This window comes from Pteropus alecto, unplaced genomic scaffold (assembly GCF_000325575.1).
Source record: "Pteropus alecto unplaced genomic scaffold, ASM32557v1 scaffold185, whole genome shotgun sequence".
NCBI lineage: Eukaryota > Metazoa > Chordata > Mammalia > Chiroptera > Pteropodidae > Pteropus > Pteropus alecto.
Window position 1 is genome coordinate 12,653,106 of NW_006438088.1, and position 15,662 is coordinate 12,668,767.

General features: G+C 35.7%; 2 protein-coding genes across 2 annotated transcripts; both read left to right on the forward strand.

Moving 5' to 3' along the window:
• The first annotated feature begins 3,353 nt into the window (after positions 1-3,353).
• On the forward strand, positions 3,354-4,397 carry LOC102882407 (trace amine-associated receptor 4). Its single transcript, XM_006915432.1, has one exon. The coding sequence runs from the start codon at positions 3,354-3,356 to the stop codon at positions 4,395-4,397; it is 1,044 nt and encodes a 347-aa protein (XP_006915494.1).
• A 5,358-nt stretch (positions 4,398-9,755) lies between these two features.
• Positions 9,756-10,877, forward strand: TAAR5 (trace amine associated receptor 5). Its single transcript, XM_006915411.1, has one exon. The coding sequence runs from the start codon at positions 9,791-9,793 to the stop codon at positions 10,802-10,804; it is 1,014 nt and encodes a 337-aa protein (XP_006915473.1). The 5' UTR covers positions 9,756-9,790; the 3' UTR covers positions 10,805-10,877.
• Positions 10,878-15,662: the final 4,785 nt, after the last annotated feature.

Sequence of the window (15,662 nt, forward strand, 5' to 3'; positions counted from 1 at the left end):
AAGAGAACAGTGGAGAATAATGCTCATTTGCATGGTAAGAAACTTTAGCACAACAGATAAGTCACCTTTCAATGGTTTCAGCTCTGAAATATCTAATCGGCTAAACAAATTCTGTTAAACCAAAGAAGAATATATTAAGAGAAGAAAAAAGATCAAATAGATTTATCCTTTTTTTTTTTTTTTTTTGCATATCGAAAGGAACCAAACTTAAAACACTGCTCTATAAAAATAAATCTGGATCATTTTAAAAAATCACTGAAATTCTAAAGAGGCAATGAGAGGAAGACCTACAGCAGATTTTTCTTAAATCTAATTCACAAATAATCTCCCTTACCTAAGAAACTATTGTACGTGTGAGATAAAATCATTATTTTCAGAGAAACAGTCTCAGAGCAGAATGTTTGAGCTATGTTACTAGTAAGAGAAGAAAAATCATGCCTGATAAGCAGGTATGATGTGTTCTCTCTTAATTTTTCCACTTTATATACAAACACATTATTGAATTTGTTTAATATTTTTCTTCTTATTTGAGAGAAATATATATACACTTAGTAGAATTTTAGATATCTAATACTTGAGAAAAATTTATTAAATAATTCCATTTTCATTTTTTTCTTTGAAATTCTGAGGAACTTTTACATTTTCAAAATCATTATTTCAGAGTCCTTGTTTCTGTTTCCTTATTCTGAAATCTTTTTCCTTAAAGAGCTAAATTTGAACAAAAAACAAAGCAATAATTCTTGCTCTTCTCCAGAATTGTTAGCAAATGATTCTATTTATCTCCTGGCAAAAACAATCTGTGTTTTCATTAAGTGATTGTTTGCAATGTTGTTATTAATTTGGTTCTTTGTTGCAATGTTATTGGTAAAAATAATTTCTCATGATAAAAGTGAGAAGTCATAGACGGTTTAACTTTATTTTATTAAAAATAACTGTACCTCTTGTGGAAATTAATCTTCAAAAAAAAGATCATTCTGTTCAGCTTTTAAATAACAATCCAACAACTGCATTTAATTTATTGAAAATCTCCTTTTGTTAAAAGAGCAGACGACCAGTAGTCATATTTGCATTTTCTTGGGTTTAACTTTATTTTATTAAAAATGCTGTGTCTATTACTGTACCTCTTGTGGAAATTAATCTACAAAAAAAAGATCTCATTCTGTTCAGCTTTTAAATAACAACAATCCAACAACTGCATTTAATTTCATGACAATCTCCTTTTGTTAACAGAGCAGACGACCAGTAGTCATATTTGCATTTTCTTATTTGTTTTTAAAATTTTTGGCCAAAAACTTAAGACAGGAGCTTAAAAGTATTATTACCTTCAACATCACTTTAATATTTCACTCATGTAATAATTTTTAAAGTAAATGTGTATCTTATTCTTTTTGTCTTAATCTAACATTTAAAGGTTTAAATATTTCCCTGCATATATAACCATGCATCAGAAACATGAAGTAATACTGTAACTGTCTAGCTATTTCATATTATGTTTTCCAAAAAAATAAAATAAAATACAACAAATACAATTGCCCTTACAAACCTAGGAGGTGAAGTTATGTCAATGCTTTCAGGAACTAGGTTTTCAAAAATAAAATTTACAACTCCAAAAATTATACTATGAAGTATTAAAGATTGTACTATTTTGTATAAGGAATGCTGTGTCTATGTATATACAAGTAACAAATGTCTAAGTAATTTTGTGGTAATCGTTAGTTATCTTTACAGCTAATTTTAAAAAGAATTAAAGAAAAAAAATTTAATTCACAAAAGCAAAGAAGATAAAAGGCAGAATAAATTTAATTTATTAAAGTAATTAGATGTTTAAGATTTTATTATATTCGATATCATAGAACTTAGAAACCAAAATGATAAGTAATTAAATAATTTATGCTGTGCATTCCAAAATTTATAGTCTACGGTTTATAAAAAAGTTAAATAAGTTTTTGTCCTTCTTATATTTTGCTTCTTTATGTTTTATTTCTCACGTTCAACTCAATTGCATAATGTTTGATTGGTACAATTAAAATATATCTAAAGAAAAATGCTAATCTGAAAAATTAATTTAATATATCTAGAGTAAATAAAATGTGTTATAATTTTAAGATTTCAAATAACACACGTTGGAAAAAATTGTTGAGCTATAGTAGCAAATATTTTAAATATTATTTTCAAAGATACTGCTCATTAATGTTTTTTCCAAGTAAATCTGTTAGGACGTGCTTGTAAGTTCATTTTCTCAATGGACCATTGAGTTTTAATTTATTCTCAGGACAAAGTCCACTTCTCAAACCTGGCTTTAGATCTCACTAATGTTTGTCATTGATCATCAGAGTTACACATCCAGTCCTGGTACTGGAAAAACAAATCAAACCTATGTCACACTCTGGGTGAGTCATTTCCATTAATTCTACATTTAAGAGCACAGCATAATTATATAAAGTGACAGCTTAAACAATGAGCACACCTGCATCTCAAATTTGTTCCCAGTCTGAGACTTGAAATCTGTGGACAAGATGACTTAAGCCTGAATTTGAATTCATGAATGTACCTGCTAAATGAAAAGAGATACCCCAAGGGATTTATAGAATCTATCGTTTGAGATATTTCCCCTTTTTTGCTCTAAATTCTAAAAACTATATTGTTTACATTGTACAGATAAATATTTCCTTAATTAAATAGTATGTATTAAGTGGCAGGAACCAAAGCATATGTAAATATCCACAAGAAAAAATTTTTTAAAAAGAAAAAGAAAGAAACACAATCTTTAGATGGTAATTCTTATTTAAGCTAAACATTAAATAATAGTTTTACAGGTCCAGATAATTCTCGAGGGGCTTTTATCCAGCATATTGGTTAATACAAGTGAGACAGGGAAAATTCTTGATCTGCCTATAGATTTAAAATCCTGATTAAGGGCTACACATTAGTGTAATCAGAACACACATTTGCCTAGATCACTTAGGTGGTTTTAACTGGGTTACTTAGAAGTTGGGTGAAAATATTTATTCAGTTGTCTTTAGTCCCTCCCTAGTAAAGGGATGGTCCTTAGACTAACATCACTGGCATCTCCTGAGAGCTGGTGAGAAATCCTGATTCTCAACCCCACCCCCATACCCACTTCGGAATCTGTGTTTTAAAAAGATATCAGTGATTTATATGCACATTAGAGTTTGGGAAGCAGTGTTCCCAGTCAGTAGAGAGCTCAACTTGGAATTGGAAATACAGCTAGTTGGGCCACTCTGAAAAATTGCCCTGCCAATGATTTTTATTATTTTTCCCCCTTTTTCCACAGAAATAGGAGGAGCACAGCACTTCTGCAAAAGAGTCATAGTACCTACGGGACAAAGAGGATGAATTCATCTGACCTTTGGAATCTCACAGAAGTACAGTTTTGCTTTGCTTTGGTTAACAATTCATGTCCTAGAAATGTGAGGTCTATGCTGAGTGTCTCTGCCATGTACGTTGTCATGATTGGTGCTATAGTGATGACCATGCTGGGTAATCTGGTTGTGATCATTTCCATCACCCACTTCAAGCAGCTCCACTCCCCAACCAACTTCCTGATCCTGTCCATGGCCACCACTGACTTTCTGCTGAGCTGTGTGGTCATGCCCTTCAGTATGATCAGGTCCATCGAATCCTGCTGGTACTTTGGAGATCTCTTTTGTAAAGTCCACAGCTGCTGCGACATCATGCTCTGTACCACCTCCATTTTTCACCTCTGTTTCATCTCAGTGGACCGTTACTATGCTGTTTGTGACCCTTTGCATTATGTCACAAAAATTACCATCCCTGTCATAGAGGTCTTCCTGCTCATCAGTTGGTCTATTCCAATTTTTTTCGCCTTTGGCCTGGTGTTCTCAGAATTAAACATAATTGGTGCAGAAGATTTTGTTGCAGCCATTGACTGTACAGGCGTGTGTGTGTTGATATTTAACAAGCTTTGGGGGGTGCTGGCCTCCTTTATAGCTTTCTTTCTTCCTGGGACAACAATGGTGGGGATTTACTTACATATTTTTGCAGTAGCCAGGAAGCACACTAAGCAAATTTGCACAGGTCCTATGATGAAACAGGTTGGGTCAAAGAGCAAAATGAAGACATCATCCAAAAAAGAAAGCAAGGCCACCAAGACTTTAAGCATAGTCATGGGAGTGTTTGTGTTGTGCTGGCTGCCCTTTTTTGTCTTGACCATCACAGACCCTTTTATTAACTTTACAACTCCTGAAGATTTGTACAATATCTTCCTCTGGCTGGGTTATTTCAATTCCACTTTCAATCCCATTATATATGGCATGTTCTATCCGTGGTTTCGCAAGGCAGTGAGGATGATTGTCACAGGAAGGATCTTCCGCCCTGACTCTTCCACCCTAAGCTTATTTCCAGCACATACTTAGGCAGTGCTCTCTATTGTCTAAGATTCTTTCCTGGTAGGGAATTTTGGATGCTCTTTCCACCCAAATGTAGACTAGATAAAGAGATTCTTCCAGTTGGTATAATAGAGACCTAAGTAGAAGCACTCAGTCTAGCCTTCTGAGTATACCAGAGCTACCAAAGTGGTTAATTTCTAGGGTTCTGGGGAAGGCACTTCCAATAAGAAGAAACTCTCTTCCAATTAGATATACAGGAATCAGCAAACTCTCTTGCTGATTCCTGTATATCTAAAATTAGAGATTTCTAATTTCACTCTTTCGGCTTAAATCAGAAAGGGATCTTTTACTTTTTTTCTTGTATACATAAGAAGAGGAGACACAGTTGATCATCACATTCATTGACAGCCATGTAGTGTTTCTCCAAATCTTTCTTGAGATTATTATTACATCTAAGAAGAGTAAAGAGAAAGCTTGAGAACACTGGGAGCCTGAATCGTGGAATATGTGAATGACAGAAGGGGAGAAGGAAGCAGGCAGTTGTATTTACTTACGATTTTATTGGTTCTGACTTAAATCTCTTTCAAAAAGAGTTGACGTGAGGTTTGCACTATTTTGATAAACTTGGATTGTCTTATTAAATGGGAAGAATGGATAATGAAAGAGTTTAGAAATATATTCTTTCTTTTTCTCAATATATACTTTTTATCTATATATACTTGTGGCCTGTGTGTCTACACACAGGTAGTGTGCTTCATATCATCTCTTTGTCTCTCTAATCCAGTGGTACTCTTCCTTCTCCTACTTATGAACTTATTTCACTACATTTTATTCTTTATAACCTTCTTTCCATCCTTCATATCATCTCTTTGTCTCTCTAATCCAGTGGTCCTCAACATTTTTGGTTGTTACAACACTCAGAAGGCAGAGGTAAGAGATGTTGCTATACTCCCTACAATGAACAGAACAGTCACCCGCAACAAATAATTATCTGGCCCAAACTTCAGTAGTGCCATGTTTGAGAAACCTTGTTCTAATCTCATCTAATCCCATAGCTTTAATTACTAATTACCTATATATTTCTCTCAAATATATTTATCTTCAGCCCTATCATTTCCCCAAAATTCAAGTTCCTCATTTTACTATCAGTGAAGTATTTCAAACTCAACATACCCAGCATTTTCTTTTATGCCCCCCTTACCACTGCAAATATATCTCTTCTGACTCCTACTTTGTACTAGGGTTGGGTATGCACAGGTATATTCATTCTTTATCTAGACTATAAGCTTCTTGTGTGTGAGACTATGTCCTTATATTACTCAGCTTGGTATCCCGCAATGCTTAGCATGGTGCCTTTCCCATAAAAATCTCTGAACACATTTACTGGATAACTAAAATATAGAATCTTTGAGTAAAATGGGAGAAAGTTACTCAAATTCACAGAAATAAACAATTATAAAACAAAGGATATTGGACAGTGGGAGCCTCTTTTTTTTTTTTTTTTTTGTTTTTGAGAGAAGATGGAGGAAAAGCCTATTTGTAAAGAAGAAATTGAACTGAGTTATGGATTTTGGTCATATGTGCAGTGTATTGCTAGGAAAGTCTGGGACAAGGCCAGCAGAGGTACATAGTGGAAAAAGACTCTCCAACTCAGAAATGTTTGCAACATTTAGAATAAAGCTTTTATGCTCATACAGTGAACTTCCTGAGTGTAAAAATTAAGTCTCCCCTTCCTTTTCCTAATATGTCAATAGTCTAAGCGCTTTACAGAAGGGTTTGGTCATGTAGAAATACTGCTCACTATCCTATGTATTAACAGATTGGGAAAATTTTTAAATGAGATCTTCAATAGAAGGACTCTTCTAACTCAATATAACATACAAACTTTGAATCTGTTAATATGTGGCTGGAGCAATTTTTTCATCGATGTTTGCCAATTTTTGCAGGAAGAAAGGTTGCTTTTCACAATAATAACCTTAAAATACTGGCAGTTTGCAAAGGAAAAATTTATTACTGCTACTATAGGTTTTAATGTTAAGTGTATTTTATTTTTGTAGTAATTCTTATAATAATAGTAGAATATTTAGTTAACCAAACCCCCTCCGTTCTACAACCTAGCCAATGACATTGCACTTCTATTTAGGACACCTAATCTTAAGGTTTCTAATGTTCATATACATTCTTTTATGAACCTTTTTTTCTTTTTGAATCTACCTTTACTTTGGGAGACTACTCATTACTCCAAAACACCTTTAATAACATCTCTATTCAATTAGATTCCCAGTACCCTCTTCCTCTATGTATTCTGTTGAATATTTATAGCTTCCCAAGATCAATACTTCTAATTTGTTTATTTGAATACAGCATATTTAGGTCCTGAGATGTTTCAGTAAATTACTATTATCGCAGGATGGTATGTGAAGTCTGAATCGAGTTTTAAGCATATTGGTTCCTTCTCTTCTGATTGCAGTCATTTAATTCTTCAGGAGAAGATTTCCTTTGCCCCTAATCCTGAAGCCAATGTTCAGAGGCCAAGGTATTCTTTCATTGTGAAGAATCAAAGGAACAGGAGATGTTGTTCCTCATGCTTCAGGCCAAGGTACACCTCCTTCCAGGGCCTGATGGGGGCAATAGACCACCTTATGATGACAGGAGCATTTTACAACTTGCTTTCAATGATGAACCCTCTCCTTCCTTTTTGGGAATTCAACAGAGACATTTGGACTACTAAATCTGAAGGACTGAATAAGAAAGGAAGTCAGTCATTTAGCACATACTCACTTTCTCATTTGATCCTCAAAATGACATAAAAATGTGTGAATTAATATCAAGAAACTGAGGTCTGAGGGTATGGGCTGGTCCTTTCTGTAAATCATCATTTTCTTTTGCTCATTAAGAACAGAGCTAAATAAAGGAGAAAAGAAGGAGCAAGTGGAAGCTTCTGCTGTAGTCATAATCATTTCTTACCTTAACAAAAGTTTTTATAATTTAAAAGGGTTTCCATGAAAATTAGCTCAATTGTATCTCCTAATGGCTCCACATGCTCTTTCCAGGCCAGTCCAAGGAAAAATGAATCACTATCATTCTTAATATACTGCAATTCTTTCTAGGACTTATCCAAGTTGAACAAGGTAGTCTTCATTTCAGGAGGATGGACTGCTAAGAACACCTTGCTCTCTATATTAAAAGCTGCTCAGTTTAACAAACATTTATTGAACACCTGTTATGTGCCAAGTGCTATTCTGAGTGCTTGTAGTTCAGAGATGAATAAACTCAAGTTCTGGCTTCAAGGGGCTTATGGTCTAATAGAAAAGACCATAGCCATTCAATTATAGTGCAAGAAGCTAAGGAGTATGGAGGAAGAAATTTAGCCTGGCTTGGGGTTTAGAGAAGACTGCTTGGATTTTAGGCCCAAGGAATGTGTCAACAAGTTTAGTAAAAGGCTCACATCCAACTACTGAAGTATATTGCATTTTAGGTTTGTTATTATATATCCCAGAACCAAAAACCTTTATGAGTTTCTCTCTTTAGGCCTTATTCCAGTTGTAAGACATTTGTCCCTATTTTTCACAGATTCTTGGTCAGATTAGATTTAGAGCCATAGGCTTTCTGGCTGATTGCATGTGGATTATGACGTGTAAACTAAGAATGTCATGATATCTGGTAATGCAGGATCCTTCCTGGTCCAATTAAATTCTAGAGTAAAAGATCTGTTTTCATGTACATGGACTTGGTATAAGACAAGTTTTAAACAATCACCACTGAGTTTAGCTGGGGGTTTGTGAAGTGGGAGGTGCATGCCAACCTTTTCATTTGTTTATCTGTGCCACCTTCTCCTATAGGCCCTGCTGGCTGATGTAATCTAGTGTTGCCCTTAGAATTCTATCATTTTTACAACATCAGCTTGACTTATACTGTGAAATGATTTCACCAAGTGGCATTCCGTCTTCTTAGATACCAGGAAACAGAGAAACCGGAATATTGCTGAGCATGTTATTTTCCTTGATAATACCCCTGTGAGGGACAGATATATGAGTCTAATTGTAGATACTCATCAATGGAGAGACAGAGGAAGGAAGAGGATAAGTGATGATTTAGGTAGTAGCAGTACAAGAATCTTACTTCTGTGTCCAGGTGAACTGTTTCATTTGCTGTGGTTTCTTTAACCAGCACAAAACACAGAGCTTAAAAAAGACATCATGATGAATTCAGTGTGGGGGTCACAAATCAATTATTCTCAATTATTTTTCTTGTTGAGAGAAATGTATACAAATAGTCCTAAAGCAGAAGGGATATAAGGACTGCACTAAAAAAAATTAAAAAAAGACTATATAAATCCTGTGTCTTTAATTTTATCTCTACTTAATTGGCAGGATAAATGATGATTTTGTATTGAGAAGGAATCTTAAACTACTGAGACTTGTGAACAGTGCAAACTAGGTCCCTTGGTATTTATTCAGTGCTCTTTTGCATAACACACCACATAGAGGAGTAGTTTCTATTTGGAGTATAAAATCATTAACTGATTGCACATCTGTCATCTTTGTGGATGGAAGCAGATTCTGCATACTTATGTCTCCTGGCTCTAAAAAGAACTTCTTCCCATTAGTGATTCTGATTCCTACCTCTGTAAGTAGCTTGAAAACTGAATTCAATTTACTTTAAGTTGCTTAAAATTTTACAGATTAGTGTTAAGATAGATAAACTACTTTTTCATATCAGATAATTCTCCCAAGATGTGTAAACACTGTGTGTTATCTTTAGAAATCAAGCAGCAGACAAAACTGAAACAGAGTAATTTTATTCCCTCACTTATTTGTATGGTGAATTCTTCTTTTCTTTGGAAGAGCTGACATGCAATTAAAAGGCTTAATCTGTTGATTTTATTGTCAATTTATTTAATTCTTGAAGAGAGGAGCCAGAAATTACTCTTTACCCAAGTAATGATTTATTAACAAGAATTAATTTTTCACTTATTTCAGACTCATAACTTTAAATCTCAGTTAACATTTAAAAATAGGTAATTTATCAAAATGGAAGAGACAACCCTCTCAATAACTGTATAATACCTACTGTGAAATAGCTTATTTTTTCTTTAGGAAAACATTTAGCTTACATCTTTCTTTTCTTTCTTTATAGATAACATCTACACTGATTTCAAAAGTGCCCAGTCAGATGAACCAGGGCTAACAGAAGTAACTCTTATGAGACCTTGAATCCCATGCTGCATTTGATTTTCAGGGTGCATTTGATTCAGTACCTAGAGAAATTGTACTAGTTTCCAAACTGCCCTTTAGTTCCTTCCTAGATCTCACTTTCTAATTGTTTAGCAGATAATTTTTCTTTCTTTTTTTTTTTTTTTTTTTTTTTGGTAAGAACAGGTGACCAGTTCCCAGAGAGAGGAAGAGTAGAAACCATAAATGAGTGCTGTCCTCAACCAAGGTGCTGAAGAATACCCCCTGGCATTCTGCTACCAGGTGAATGGGTCTTGCCCCAGGACAGTCCATCCTCTGGGTATTCAGGTGACCATCTACCTCGTCTGCGCAGTAGGCATAATTATTATAGTCCTAGGAAATTTGTTTGTGGTGTTCACTGTTTCTTACTTCAGAGTACTTCACACTCCCACTAACTTCTTGCTGCTTTCTCTGGCCCTGGCTGACATGCTTCTGGGTCTGTTGGTATTGCCCCTCAGCACTGTTCGCTCAGTGGAGAGCTGCTGGTTTTTTGGAGACTTCCTCTGCCGCCTGCATACTTACTTGGACACCCTCTTCTGCCTCATCTCCATCTTTCATCTCTGTTTCATTTCCATTGACCGCCACTGTGCCATCTGTGAGCCTCTGCTCTATCCTTCCAAGTTCACAGTTAAAGTGGCTTTCAGGTTCATCTTGGCAGGGTGGGGGATGCCAGCAGGTTATACTGCCTTCTTTATCTACACAGATGTAGTAGAGAGAGGGCTCAGCCAATGGCTGGAAGAGATGCCTTGTGTGGGCAGTTGCCAGCTGCTGTTCAATAAATTTTGGGGCTGGATAAACTTCCCCGTGTTTTTTTTCCCCTGCTTCATTATGATCAGCTTGTATGTAAAGATCTTCGTGGTTGCTTCCAGGCAGGCCCAGCAGATCAGCTCCCTCAGCAAAAACCTGGCTGGGACTGCCAAGCGTGAAAGAAAAGCTGCCAAGACCCTGGGTATCGCTGTGGGCATATACCTCTTGTGCTGGCTTCCCTTCACTATCGACACACTGGTGGACAGCCTCCTTAATTTTGTCACGCCACCCCTTGTCTTTGACATCTTTATCTGGTTTGCTTATTTCAACTCAGCCTGTAACCCAATCATCTATGTCTTTTCTTACCGGTGGTTCAGGAAGGCACTGACACTCATTTTGAGTCGGGAGATCTTTTCACCTCGGACACTCACCATTGATTTGTACCAAGAATAACTCTTTTAACTGAATTCAGGAAAGTGGGAGGCCTTTGCAGGAAGGATGAGTGGTGCTGTAGCAGTGGGCTGTGTGGTGTCATGGGTTTATGTACATGCTTCCAGGGCAGCCTGGTTTAAGTGTCGGAGAAAAAACAACTTCTTAATTTGGAATGAAATATAGCACTCCCCTCATTCAGTGTTTCTATAGTAAGATGGAGGAAAAAGGGAGAGTAAAGTCATTTAAATATTTATTGGATAAGTTAAAATTCTGAAAACATTCAGCTCCTCATTCATTACTTTCTTGAGATAACTAACATACAGAGGTGGAGGAAAAAGAGCGCCGAGGACTTCTGATTCCTTGTCTTGGTTCTGCCACCTGGCAGAGCCTGCTGGGACAATTCAGCAATCTCTGAATCCCTCCCCCATCACCGAGTTTGCTCATTTAGAAAATTAGGGTCTTGTATTGTTTGCTTTCTAAGGTGTCTCAAATATCCTATAACCTTACTTTGGGAAACATTGTTTGAATCCTAATTTCACATCACTTTTCATAATCGTGGTCAAGTGTATGGATCATTTTTCAAAATGTTCTGTTTAGAATCCTTGTCTCCTTGGCAGCCAACCACTAAAAAGGTTTGTATGCCAGGTTTGTCTATTTCGGTGATCACTGAGTGAATGTATCATATTTTTGAAGGAATATTTTCTTCCTTTTCTTTAATAATACAAGCTTGAAAATATAAGGACTATTTTTCCATGCAAAAATAATAAAAATAAAAGTGATATTGAGTTACATCTCACCATTTAATATTACATCCTTTTTTTAAAATCACACGAGTTAGAACTATTATCTTTCCAGGGACACCAGTATATGATTTTCTTTGGAAAAACAAGTACCTATGACACATGCTTCCTCAGAATTGAACTAAATGTTTCTCAGGAGCTATTATTAGCAAAGGTACTGACACTTTTTATGTATATCTTGCTTCTGTTTCTTTCTTAAATCTTTTTCTCAGATCTCTAGTCACTCTACTTCCACATTTCTTGCTTAGTTTTTTCAGATTAATAATTATTTACTTGGAAAACTTATTTGTAAATTAATTTGTGGTCTCTGGAGTTCAGATGTACAGATAAGTGTAGTTATAGATAAAGATACAGACATAGATATATCAATTTCAATAAATAAATAAAGAAGTAAAGTCATATTTTGTCAATAAAGTTGGCTGAAATTTATTTATTCTGTTTATTTCTCATTTTTTTCCTAGAGCGATAACTTCTCTTGAATCCATTCTTATTCCTAATTTAAAATAATTGTTGTAAAAATATTTTTCAATGTATTTTTAATGTTTAATTTTTCACTGGAAGTAATTATTCTTTCTTTTCCATTTAGCTCTTAAGCATTATGAGATAATTACATTACAAATAAATTATAAATTAAAATTTATCCTACTATATAACAGTTTTGAGACATTATAAAACTAAGAATACTTTGTCTTAGATATAGCAATAAATACAATTTACAAAGTGTGTCAGTCATTACTTTAAAAAACACATTCCCCTCCTGGAAATTCCTGGAAATAAATCCACACCTATTCCCAATCCACTGAGGATGACTGTCCTGGAAGTAAGAACACTCAGATACTTCCCAAGGTGGAACTCTGTGTGTTAGCCACTTTCACAGGAGCAGGCAATGATTCCACTTTTTTTCACATCTTGCTGTTTTCTGTTAATGGGAGAAGGCTGCATTAGCCAAGAGAGATTGCAGAATACGGAGAAGAAAAGGATGGAAAGAGAAGGAACTCATATTTACTAAGAACCTAAGCATCTCACTTACTGCTCACAAACCCTGTGGGTGGACATTAGCAACCTTATGTTACGGATGAGGCACACAGAAGTTCGGTAATTTACTCTCCTCTTAATTGAAGGTCTTGACCTATATACTCTGAGATACTGGAGGAAACTGGACAGCTAATAAATCAAAAGCAGATAGGAGACTTCAGCTTCTAGTGAATCATCGAAAAACTAGAACATGAGTGTCATGGCACAATGTTCATATCACCAATAAATCAAGATGGAGTAAGAACAAGAATCACCATGTGGTGGGTGCCGCAAATGGGTTAACAAGTAGGGCTCCTGACACTGGGCTTTGATGCTCAGCTTCTTTATCATCTATGATATGAGAACAGGATGTAAGAAGCAAAAGCATTGTATCTAGAAAGTCTGTTTAGACCATAGGACAAATGAAAACTTATGTTCAATGATGTTTTCCTGAGATACGAGTAGAATGTCCATGATACTACTTTACTGTTATGGGATAATTACCTTTCCTCACTCTCTCTCTTGCTGAATGAGAATTATCTACATTTAAAGCAAGTATTGTTAATTTTTTCTGCCATGACCTCCTTTGGCACTTTGGTAACAACCATGGACCCTGCTTCAGGAGAAGACTCTTTAAGTGGATAAGTTTTTTAAAAAAATAGCACATAGACTTATAAAGGAATACAATTATATTGATATATAGTTATCAAAATATGTTTTAAATAGCCGAGTTTGCAATATAATCATACATGTGCTTCTTTATGAAACATTAAATAACCACATCTGAGATAAGTGCAATAACTATTGTAATTTTGTAATAGTGATGGGCATAAGTGAAATCTCACAATACCTGTAAGATACTGTGATACAAAAATATTAATTTTTACAGGTGATAAAAATCAGAGGTAGTGCTAATTAATGGTATTTTTGCCTACATTAAAATGGAGGGAAATGTTAAATTTCAAGTAGAGATTAGTGAATATAGAGATATAATATTTTTTCTGTGTAACTTCATGGGTGCCTTGGTTAAAGAATCTCCTTTCAATCTGACACCAGATCACTTTTCTGAGCGTGGTAACTTTGTGATCAAATGTAAACAGAAGGTCGTGGCAGTCAGACCTCACTATTAACTGCCAATAGCCTGCAGTCTCATAAACTCATCTCCAGAGCATTCCACTGGAAAACTACTTAACAAGCAGAATCATTTCTTGGTGTTTTTGTATTTGCTTTTATATCTCTTTTTTTAGTTTTTTAAAAACTTCCTGTTTTGTGTGAACCTGGCCATTATTTTTTCTCTAAACATTTCCCATCTTAATTATATTGTTTTCTTACTATTTAGTCAAACCAGTTCACAGCTCACCTGAGCTGCAGCATGTGTGAATATATAATGTACATGAATGTATATGTGTATATGTATAGAAGAATAAATATGTGATCTATATGTTATCTACATAACCAATGGTTTCGAGCAAGGCAATTTCTATAGCAAGAGTCTCTTTATGTTACTTCTGAATACTCTGTTCCATAAAGTACATTCAGCATACGGCGTCAAGAATCAAGAGATGATCCACAAAGTGTATGAGAGAATCAGGCTCCCTCTCACACTCAGAGTTTTACAGTTTACATAGCTTTTCTCTGGATTTCTATTAACTGAAGAGTTGGAACTGTAGAGGAAAGCTTTGATAATTAAAGAGAAGTGATTCGCCATGCTTGCTTGGTCCTGGCCCTTGGCACCTGTCACATGATGTCACTGAGATTTTATCTTCTACAATTGTCACCTCTATTTTATGCTCCTTTCCCAGCGTGGCCTCCCCTGCTCCCTACTCTCTTGGAAGGAACAAACGTTCCAGGCATACTGATATTGGGCTTGGCCATGTGACGTACTTTGATCAATGCAATACATGATCAAACAGAAGCTTTAAATGTAATTGTATGGTTCAGTCCTGCTCTTGAATTTTTGCCCCCTGCCCTGAGATTGTCTCAATAGGCGCTGCTCCTTCAGCCTGGGTCCCAGAATGAGAAGACAGGAAGAGCAGACCCGTGACTTGCGTGCAGCGGGGAGCAGAGTTTCTGTCATCCTGAGACCCATATGTAACATGAACAAAAAGCAAATGTTTGTTGTTGTAAACCATTGAAAATATATGCGTTATGCTGGAAAATTGACTAATATACACAAAATTCCAGTGTTTGTCTCATGCTGCCCTCATTTTGTCCCACTCTTAACATCAAAGTACCTTCCAGCTTTGAAAGTGATCCCTTCCTATTTCTACACTTTGATCTCAGTTAAGTGTATTACGAGGTGTAACATTAGTCATCCTGGAAAAATTTGGAGTCAGAAGGCAAGCTTTCTTAAAAAACAAATATTTTCCTTCATAACCTTAAATTCTTCCAACTTAGGAGAGTAGAGACTCTCACTGTGAATGAGGACCCTGAACAGAATTCAATGATTGTCCTGAGGGACTCACATCTGTTGCTGAAGGTCCAAAGTGTGTAGTTCTGACCTACCTCTCTCAAAGCTGAGGTTCAGAGGAGTTTAGTAGTATAACTTCAAATATTTCAAACGTGATATTTTATTCAGCCTCTCAACCGTTTATTGAGAATCTACTATGTGCAGAGTGCGATGCTAAACCCTGCTGGATCCCAAATTCCTGAAATGTCATCATTGTACTAAAAAATCTTTTAGTCTCAAGGCATGGAAATAACTACAAATAAGAACAAGCAAGGCATAATAGAAGTCAGTTCCCAATAAAGTTACAACAAAGAACTATGATACTCAGGAGAGAGAGCAGTCTCATATTTCTAGAGGGATCTGTATTCCAAATTAAGGGCTACGGAGTCAGATGGGCCTGACCAAATTCAGATTTAACTGCCTCTTTTTCCTGTCATCTGGGGAAAGTTATTTATCTCCCATAAGCCTTAGTTTTCTCCTCTGAAATACTTACAACTGTCCCATAGTGTTGTGAAGATGAGGTGAGATAATCACATAAATAAATGTCATAGTAACTGGCTAAGGCAGTGTTCCATAAATTGGTGTGATCGCAAAGACTTAAAAGAGGAAGTGGCAT